The 10,434-nt window shown below is 36.5% G+C and overlaps 2 protein-coding genes across 2 annotated transcripts in view; both read left to right on the forward strand.

Moving 5' to 3' along the window:
* Nucleotides 1-536: 536 nt before the first annotated feature.
* ogre (optic ganglion reduced) lies at nucleotides 537-7,531 on the forward strand. Its single transcript, XM_018037269.2, has 4 exons — nucleotides 537-1,929; nucleotides 3,734-3,841; nucleotides 4,295-4,450; nucleotides 4,780-7,531. The coding sequence occupies exons 1-4, from the start codon at nucleotides 1,681-1,683 to the stop codon at nucleotides 5,350-5,352; spliced, it is 1,086 nt and encodes a 361-aa protein (XP_017892758.1). The 5' UTR covers nucleotides 537-1,680; the 3' UTR covers nucleotides 5,353-7,531.
* A 103-nt stretch (nucleotides 7,532-7,634) lies between these two features.
* Nucleotides 7,635-10,434, forward strand: part of LOC108632564 (uncharacterized) — a 5,423-nt gene continuing 2,623 nt past the window's right edge. Inside the window, exon 1 of the mRNA XM_026819778.1 lies at nucleotides 7,635-8,930. Within this exon, the coding sequence (XP_026675579.1) occupies nucleotides 8,736-8,930 (195 nt within the window). The 5' untranslated portion in view covers nucleotides 7,635-8,735. The remainder of the gene's footprint in view (nucleotides 8,931-10,434) is intronic.

Genomic DNA, 10,434 nt, shown 5'->3' on the forward strand with positions numbered 1-10,434 from the left:
CTGGAAGCTTTCACAACCTTAAGTAAATATGTCCAAGTCGAGGTAAAAAATGTTTGATTAAACTTTTTCGTATAAGGAAGAAGAGGATGTGTGAAGAAGATAAAATTCAGGAAGTTTTCGAGTAAATATCTAAGTTTATGTGTATATTTTAGTTAACTGGGGTTCAAAACGGCACCTTATACTAAAATAAACAGATAAAAATTATCAGTAGCTCTAGGATCCAAAACTAGACAATCATCCTAACTAAAATCGAGACATGTAGAGCTAAAATAAGAATCGTCCTTTCGGATACGTATGTAAAAACTTTCATTATTTGTGGTAAATCTTCAAGAGGATTGGCGAGTTCGTCGGAACGAATCACTTTAAAAAATTAGCGAACAGAGTCGAATGAACAACGGTAGCCATGGTTGGACGTTGGAACGCAAGAGCATGCACTATAGAACCAGGGTATACAAAATGTAGTATCGCGACGTGAAGAGTAGGGGGACGAAGAGTTTGAAGCAGCCGTCGGTCCCCCACTGTTTCGATCCCCACCTCCTGGGCCCTCTCTTTCTCCTACTCGTTTCTACTCCAGCAGTCCCCCTAGCAAGCAGATCGAAAGAGTTTCCCTCTCGCCCCTCGGCCGAACAACAAGCCACTGACTGCTCTCGTCAGTCGACGTTGAAGACTGCTACGTACATAATATACGCGTGTAAATGCCGACACAATTCGGTTTCGACTGCTCGCACTCCGCTTCATCATACGATCCATCTTGCACGTTGTAATCGAGAAAAAAAGTGCCGCGCGGACAGACAGGAGATAGAAGGAAAGAGAGAGAGAGGGCGCGAAGAGGGTTAGGTAGGAGAAGGAGAGAAAGAGGGAGCTCGTAGCACGCCGGAGAAGTTCAAGGTGTTGCACAATTATTCTGCGTCAGGTTGCGCGTTTTCTCACCGAGAGATCCTCGTCTGACGGAGGATATCGCGGAATTGACAGTGAGTATCGCAGCTCCGATACGCAGGTGGCTATTCAGAGCGGACCTAACGAAAAAGAGCGCGCGTCTTTCTTCGACTTCGGTCCTATGTAAATAACGAACGGGAAGAGATCTGGCGCGAAAGGAAGGATTGTCGTACGATTGTAATCGGCCCAGAAAACGCGTACCAATCGATCGTTTAAAAAATGTCGATAATAGAAGCATCTCGAAGTTGATTTCCCGAAGAAAAACGCAGACCTATGTACAAGGCCTGGAGCCGTAAATAAGGTCTGCTCTCGATCTCGTTCGAACGTGGTTCGGTGACCGATCGCAGGCGCGCGTGTGTTCTCTTCGCCCCGGAGAAGCAACAGAAACGTCGACTGCAGGCAGCAGGAGTAGGGTGGAAGAAAAGGAAGAAGGACGCTGAAGGAGAAGGAGAAACGGGAGAAAAGGAAAAGAGGGAGGCACGCCGCGTGGACACAGACCCGTGTACAGATCGTGTGTCTGTTTCGTTTCGTTTTACCGCTTTTCAAGCCTAAGCCACGGGAGATGAGGACTCGCGGAAGTTTCAGTTGATACAGATTCGATACGTGTTGTCTTTTTTCTTTTGTTTATCCTTGTATGAACGAAATCCGGCCACGTGGGAATACAAATCGTGTGAAAGAGAAGGACGCATATCTGTTGACTAGGACTGTAAACAACGCGCCGTTCGACGACGGGACAGAGTAATCATGTACAAGTTATTAGGAAGCCTCGGACAATATCTAAAATGGCAGGAGATCTCAACGGATTCAATGGTGTTTCGGTTGCACAATCATTTCACAACGGTGCTGCTTTTCACGTGTTCGGTGATAATCACGGCCACCCAATACGTGGGTAATCCGATCTCATGTATCGTTCAGGGTTTACCCACACACCCTATTAACACTTATTGCTGGATAACGTCTACGTTTACTATGCCGGACGCATTCAATCGGCAGGTGGGTAACCTCATTTAATCGGTTGCGTCCCCTAATTTTTCGACTTTAGAACTATACCGATTTTTTAATCACCGGTTATCAAATCATGAACCACTTGTCTCTGACCTCCGTGATGTTCACGGCCGACCTTCGGAGGTATGGCTCGTTGATAACTGTAGAAAAACGTTCCCTCGACCGGTTTCCATAAAACTAATCTTGGGGTTACATTGAATTGTTACGCGGTATGACGCAAGTTACAGCATGCACATATGTACTGCATTTACATCAGAATTTTATTGCTTAATGTAGCCTTCGAGGTTGATGATTACAAGATACTTGTTATCAATTATTGAAAACCTAGCGTTATTTTTAACATTGAATACTCATCTTCATTTTGTGCCACGTCGTGTTTTTTAACGAGGATATTTACATATTTCTATCTTTGTAAGCGTATGAAATATTATCGCGTTTCTATTCCTCTTCGTCTTCTATGTGGAATATTACAAGTCCTTCCATACATATGTACAATTTATTTCAATTATAGTATATTTTATTAAATTTGCAAAAATAATCATATAACAAAATTATATTATTTGTGAATGAACGTAGACAGGATCTATTTTTACTTTATCTTATTTTACTTATTTTTGTGCAAATATTTGTTTTCGCGCCTATGATTGAAAAATAGTTTGTAATATTCCATTATTTGGAAGGTTTTAGCAACTTCAACGTGTGATGTAGATAATAAAATTATGTAATCGTAAGTTGAAACATTGAATTATGAAATCGTTTTGGATTATCAAGGTTATCAATCTTTTTTCTATTGATTTGTAGCATTAGCATTATACTAATTAATACGCTTACATTACGAGTTTATAATCTACTATTTTGTCGCGATTACTTTTAAAAAATAAGAAACCATTAAAAATTATATCATGTCAAATGTTACATGGACAAATACTTTAATTGTAAACAGAGAATGAACTGTTGGATGAATTACGAAGACGTGTAATAGTAGCGTACATCATATCGAGACATGTTCATATATAAATAAATATATATATATAAATTGGAATAAATAAATATAAATCTCATTGTCAGTTTGTTTTATCTGAATTGAACGAACAAGATGCATTTGAAAAGCAATAGATTTCTACTTTAGTATGTGCATGGACGTATTATGTATTTATATATACATGCGTTACGTACTTATATTATGGGTCCGTGATGGCAAACCTCTTTTCGAGTGCATGCAAAAAATTCTTGCAAATAGGCCGGACAATTTTTAAATGCGATAAAAAGTTAATAGAAAATCAAGCTTTGTTGAATGCGAAGTGATAGTAAAATTAATTCATAATATACATATTTCGTGATGTGAAGCTAACAGATGTTTTTTATAAATTGTTACGTGCCAGCAAAAATTACATAAGTACATGCTACTTGAGGCACACGTGCATAGGTTTATCGGCAGTTATAGGCAAGATGTATTAAAATACTCGGTCAATGTTTGGTATGAAAATTGTAATTGTATAAATATTATCAGAACGTAAACATAATTCGTTTTCCATTAAATGTAGGTTCATAAAAAGAAAACATTTTTAATCGTTATCCTCTCCTATATAAAATTTTTTGTAATTATGCTAAGAAGAGGTAGACAAATTGCCTTGTATACTTCTCCGATCCATGCATAGCAATTGGATTTTTCTTTGAATTAATCATTTCACTTTGACTAGTTTCTTATTGTACTATTAACTTCTTATTGTTTCATGCGAGTTAAAATTAAAGTTTTATTGTTAAAAGATGATACGTTTGGCTTGTTCATCAGGTTGGCGTGGAGGTGGCTCATCCAGGAGTGGCGAACGACTTCGGTGACGTTGACGCGAGGAAATACTACACTTATTACCAATGGGTGTGCTTCGTGTTGTTCTTTCAGGTAAAGGGTTCGTTTATCAGTAATCTTGCACGTGCGATAGACAGTTGCGACATCTGCGCGAGACTTCTCGGTTAAATTTTTTATTGTATTTCTCCTGCCGGTCTCACCTTTCTCGTATTGAATATCCGAAACTGATTCGCGAGTGCGAAAGATCGGAGAACCTGCTAGACTGATAACTGCATATCTATACCGCGAATTCGTAAGAGAAACCATTTTTATAGGCACATTCGTAAATTACTAAATGAAAAATTTAAGAACAGAAGCATCATTCAGTAATTAGGATACGCTAAGTGTTTACGTAACTAGAGTCAACGATCTTATTGATTCAGATGTCTTCTGCCTTGGAATATTTACATAGTAAATTTGTTTTACTGAAAATGTAACAGACCAGTTGGTGGATTTAACGCGTATCAGTAAGCAACCAAATTCAATAATATTCGCAAATTTTTGCAGGCGATAATGTGCTACGTACCCCAATGGCTATGGAACATGTGGGAGGGCGGTTTGATTACCGCGCTGGTTATGGGCATGAATCACGGACTGGATCGCGAGGATAATATTCACAAGAAAAAGTCCATGTTAATGGATTATCTCATGCAATACAGAAGGGTAAGTTCGCCTGCGTAATGTTACTGAGAAGTTGCAAAATTATAATATAACGGAATGTTTTATAAGATGCGTAGAATCATGTTCGTCTCGTATGTTATTTTCTGCGTGTCTGAATAAATTTCGATACTATAGAATGTACTTTTTCTGAGACTTCAATCCTCGCTTAGTATTTAAAATAAATTGTAGTTTATGAATAAAAATTTTAGCTTCGTGGAAAGAGGGAAAGAGATCAGAAAGGGAAGGAGGGAGAGCCGAGACACTTCTGTTATATCCAATTTACCCTTATTGAGTCCAATTTATGTCAATTCACCGATTGCTTGTTCTTTCAGACGCACAACATGTATGTGTACCGGTACTTCGCCTGCGAAGCGCTGTGTCTCATCAACATATTCCTTCAACTTTATCTGATGAATCGATTCTTCGATGGCGAGTTTCTCAGCTATGGTCTGCGAGTGCTCCAATTCTCCGATGCTCCCCAAGAGGAACGCATGGACCCCATGGTTTATGTCTTCCCGCGAGTAACCAAGTGCATCTTCCACAAATACGGTGCGTCAGGGACCATACAGAAGCACGATTCTCTGTGTATTCTTCCGTTGAACATCGTCAACGAGAAGACATACATTTTCATCTGGTTTTGGTTCACGATCCTCTCGATCCTGTTGCTCGGCCTGATGGTTTACAGAGCAGCCATTATTTTCGCGCCAGCGGTCAGACCGAGATTGCTTCACCTGTCCGCACGATCCCTTAGCATCGAAACCTGCAACAGCATCAGCAAGAAGATTGATCTCGGCGATTGGTGGCTGCTCTACATTCTCTCATCTAACATGGATTCGGTGATTTACAGGGATTTCCTGCAGGAGCTTACCAAGAAGATGAGCGATGTGCAGTCGGTCACTGCTTAGATCTATTATGATATATTATAATTAAAAAATTTAAAGATAACGATTAAAAGGCATCAGTAAGTACTGATTCGTTGATTGATCGTTAGTATGGGCTCGTTTGCCTCGTTTTTTGGGGGGAAAATTCTTTTCTTATTCGGATGAAGAATTTTCGGATGTGTTGAAGGATATTATAGAGTGTATATCTCAAAGAGCGACAAAACTTTTAATGAAAACCATTGACAATTTCAAAATAAACGTTCATGTGATGAACGACGAACATAATGACCATGATGAAACAAATCATTATTTGTATAGTATCGAAACGTGGTAAATCCAATTTATTAAGTTACATATTTTTAAGCGAATTCCGGAAATTTCGTTTAATTACAGCAGTGCGGTATTCGTGAATAGGTCAATTTACTTTCGTAAGACGCGATAATTGCTTTAACAAGGTATCGCACATGCAATATTGCAAACGCAACGTTGATCCAAAACAATGCGGATGTTATTTGAATAATTTCACTATTGAAATGATCAGTGTTTTTCGCTAAAAACTTTGTTGAGGCTTTCTAAGCACTCTACCAATAGTGTTTGCATTTATATGGAAGCGTTAAGAAAATTTATTGAGATTCTCTCTTAGCTAGCGCCTGATGGGAACAATTGCTATGTACGAGTGATGTATTAGGCACAGTAGTTGTAGACACGCGATGACACTTTCGATGCCGCGGAAAAGTAACCGCTTTAGGATCTCGTGTGTGCATGAATGTAAAGATGTATGGGTGCGTATGTGTGCAAATGTTATGGCCGCGCGTGTTTTGTGCTACGCGCGGAATCGTCATCGTTTTTCTTATCGGTTTAATCCGAGTAGAATTGTTCCGTATTTTTTTCATTTAGTGTTCGTTCTCCAAAGCAAACGGACCTATTTTATTTTGTTTGAGAAGAATTGCTCAAACCGAATCGTTTCCGTTTAGTATTTAGAGAAATTATTGATCGCGAAGATCTTGGTCGTGAAAAGATCAGCTAATTACTATGCAGCGTTTTTCTACTATGAGATCATCCCGGATTTTTCTTTCAAACGCACCGATCCCGCGATCGTGACAGCATGTATATGTCGCGTGTCGTAAGAGACGCTATTATCATACATTCCCGCGTAGTGTATTCATATCGATTTATTCAATTTCTTTTCCTTATTTCTTCTTCGGTCTCGATAAAAACGTATACATGTATTTTTTTTTGCTTTAAGATTTTAGTATAGCGAATATTTTAACATATGCTTTATGTTAAAATTTTTGGAAAATAATTTAAGGCGAGGTTGGATAATTGTAGTGCTGGGTAAAATTATAACGATTTTATCTGAGAAAAATTTTGTCCAATGGATCTGTTATCCTGCGAGGGAAATGCAATATTTTTTCATTAAATAAAATTATCGATTGGAACGGTTTGTAAAAGTCATAAAGTTGTTATAATTTTGTCCGATGCCGTGTATACAAAAGACGCATGTTATAGAAACTTCAAGTATATCGACTATTTACCTACTTGTGTTCCATCGGTGATGAAACATTGCCGAAGAAAACTTGTATTAGAAGTTATATACTTCCTTTCAGCAAATGTATACTTTACACTATATTTTAATTAATTACTACATCCCGATATGCCAGATGTTAAACGAATTGTATCATATATTATATGTATGTATTTCCGCATGGAAAACAAGAACTGAGGAACAAAAAGACGAGCCTTTGAAAGACAGACTTTTAAACGGTCCTATGTCACTTTAGATGATTAATAGATTATTAAATGAGAGAGTAAGAGAATCTAAGATTGACAAAGACGGATAATGTTTTATACAAGTATACTTTATACGATTTATATTTAATCCTTGTGTCAATAATTGTACCCGGATCACGCCTTTGAACTCGTTTGAACAAATTTTTTACGCTTCTCTTGAAGTATTGTAAGACTGTTCAGGATTCCATTTATTTGGGTAGTTTTACATTTATTTTTCACTTGTGGAATGAAATTGTACGCAAGAAGGTTTTGTGCGCGAAGACTTCCAAGCTCAAACGTATCTATAAACTCATTCCACTACCGGGTATCTATGTAACAAAGGAATATAAAAATAAAGATATTTATGTTCATAATGGAATCTCTTGTATTTAAAGGAATTAATAAAACAACCACCATTTATGTGGTGACATTATTTTTGTTCTTTACATGAGTTTTGGTATCGCATTAATTATCCATTTTTATATTAATAAGTCATTATCATAATGAGAAATTTACTAATGTCTGTGGAGTGCGAATGGGAAGCACAGCAGGGGGTTTTGTTGCGGTTAACAGTAAGCCACTTGAAATATATGTAGACGCGTATGGTCTGCGTTAAGAACGGCAGGCCCAAAAGATGCCTTTCCGCTTCCTTTTCGGCAATATATAGTTCCCGCAATTCTTTGACAGTGAAGGAAGTACCATACTCTGTAAAGTATTGCTCTTTGGGCCTATCTATTTCAAGTGACTTAGCCATAACAGGACCCCCTGCCGTACTTCGGAAAGCTTCAAAGTCAACTCCAAAGTCGTGCATTCTGAAACACCCTGTATAGTAGACAAATGTATATTTTTTGAAAATTGAATTTATTACTGATGTAAAATTGAAAAATTTTCTTGTGATAAGGCAGAATAATAATTTTATAGCAAATAAATTAAATATTTTAGCATAACTTTTCGAACCCATATCAAGGAAAACAAAAATTATTCTTAAAGTTTTATTAACTGAAGTAACGTACAAAACAAAATTCAGAATCTATTATTCCTTTGAAAAGTAGTGATCAAAACATTCTATGATAGATCTAATCTCAATGATGCGAATTTAATACGCCGACAGGTTTAAGGCCATCACCAGACAGAATAGAATGAATCGCGTTGTCACATCGGTAAAATGGTTTCGGGGGAGAGGAGTCGGTTGAAACAGAGAGCGAGAGAGAAAGGAAGATAGGAGGGTAAAAAAAAAACAAAAATAAAATTGGACCGAACTAAAAGCGATCAGAGAGAAGCAACAGTTGTGATGTTCATGTTTTGCCAACCGGTGGTAGTTAGACGTTTCGTTGTTAGCTTTTGTGAGGGGATAGGATCTCTATTGGAAATTTGTTAGACATAAAATTTGTATGACTATTGTAATAAAAGAATAGAGTGAAATAAAAAATAGGACTGATTGTCAATAAGTTTGGATGAAATTTGAAACAGTGTTCTATAAGTGATGTTATTTTTAGTGTGGAAATTAAATGAAAATGGAATATAAATATGGATTTTGTAATTGTTAATTACCACAGCAAATGGACACCATATAATATGTTATACTAATTAAAAAGAATCGTAATTAAAAAGTGAAAATATTCTTCGAAAAATTGAGTATGAAGTATATGTCGACAGTGGATTCCTTCGTAGAGTTTTTTGTGAATGGAAAAACTGATTGTTCATCCAATGAAATATTAAAAGATAGACAATTTTTTGGATATGGTACTGTGACTATTGAGACAATTCAAAATAGAAAGGAAAACGCGGCGAAAATGATTGATCTTATCACTGCGCTGTACTATTCATTACGTGTAAGTTAAGAGCCCTTAAATGGCAGTCAAAAGAATTTCTGCCGATTATATTTTTTTACTTTACTTATGCTACCAAAATTTTAATTCTATTTAATATAATTAAAATAAATACCAATAAAATGCATACAAAAACGAAGTAACTTTTAATTACGAAATACTTATAATTTTTAAATATAGTTATACCTTCGTGTTTAGAGTCATCTCGAGTAGTTTGGAAGCGTAGAACTTATTTTCGTCACCAAAAGTTACATCCCTTGATCATATGTTTTCTGTGGAAACAGAGTGGTCCACGATACGCAACTGTTTCCCTTAAAGTTGCGTCGTTAGTATACAGTTTTTATGAGCATCTGAGTCATGATAGCTACATATATTTTTGTTACATTCGTCGAATTTTCTGTGGATATTTTCCCACTGGTTTCTCAGAAAGATATTGTTCGTTACCAAAATTATTTCTATAATTGTCCTGTGAATCTCATATTTATATTTAAAATTAAAAGGTCATCTTACAAATATTTTAACACGTTTTTGGTAAATAAATCTACGAAGGCTCGACGCTTTCATAAAATCATTGGTATTAGGAAAATGCATTATACAAGGTCGTATATACCGAAACATGAAAAGGAATTTATACCTGTCGTGCACGTTGCTCTACTTATGTATGAAAACAAATTAACACGTGTATTTATGTTGGCCGTATACAAGCTCAATGGCACAAGTCCATTATTTATTTTCGTGTGCCTTATTTCATCTGTTAAATACAGTGGTCGCGGCGTTACAAAGTTGCAATCAGATAAATAAGCTACTTAAACTGATTGGCTCTCTCTTTTGTTTGAAACTTGCTTTTTTTTCTTTATTATTAGAACACTCTGTATTACATTCAATACCATGCACTAATTCTTCTGATATGAATTTCGGCGGGACTCTTACAATGGTCGCTTCGGATTGCCCCGTTTTTACTCAAATCGCGAAATGATTAGACTTTTGTGACTGAATTTGCGGCACACCCTCGCATCTGGTAACAAAATATTAACTCGAGCGCTGACCACGTGAGACAGAGCGACGTGAGGCTCTCGCGTTCAGCTGCTCTCGCCTTATCTCGATAAGAATGTACCGTTGGCAATTAACAAATAATTATAATTAACATTACAATAAATTTCGCACAATCTTATATTCAATTACTTTAAAGCATCGTAAAATACACACATTTACCTTTACTAACTTATTTATTGTTTCACACTCCCTATTAGGGTAGACTTCGCAGTGATACGAGGAGGTACATGTTCTTATGTATTTATGGAGCCCAACTTTTAATCCCTATATAAGAAGATTTTCATGAATTTTAATTCAGTTTGATAGTTTATTGTAATTGCAAATATCCATTGTTTCATGAATACATGCATACTTATTATGTTAACAAATTGCAGATTGGAGTATTGATTTACATAATTTACATATTTTTGTATTTCATTCCATTGATTTAATACAATAAACTTGTGTAATTAAA

This window comes from Ceratina calcarata, unplaced genomic scaffold (assembly GCF_001652005.2).
Source record: "Ceratina calcarata isolate Rehan_Ccalc_2016 unplaced genomic scaffold, ASM165200v1 scaffold162, whole genome shotgun sequence".
In the NCBI taxonomy this organism is placed as follows: domain Eukaryota; kingdom Metazoa; phylum Arthropoda; class Insecta; order Hymenoptera; family Apidae; genus Ceratina; species Ceratina calcarata.

Excerpts from the sequence above, each read along its gene's own strand:
- ogre (XM_018037269.2), top strand. The coding sequence starts at position 1,681 with ATGTACAAGTTATTAGGAAGCCTCGGACAATATCTAAAATGGCAGGAG. Across the intron at positions 3,842-4,294 it reads GCTTCGTGTTGTTCTTTCAG|GCGATAATGTGCTACGTACC; the intron begins GTAAAGGGTTCG and ends AAATTTTTGCAG. Across the intron at positions 4,451-4,779 it reads ATCTCATGCAATACAGAAGG|ACGCACAACATGTATGTGTA; the intron begins GTAAGTTCGCCT and ends TTGTTCTTTCAG.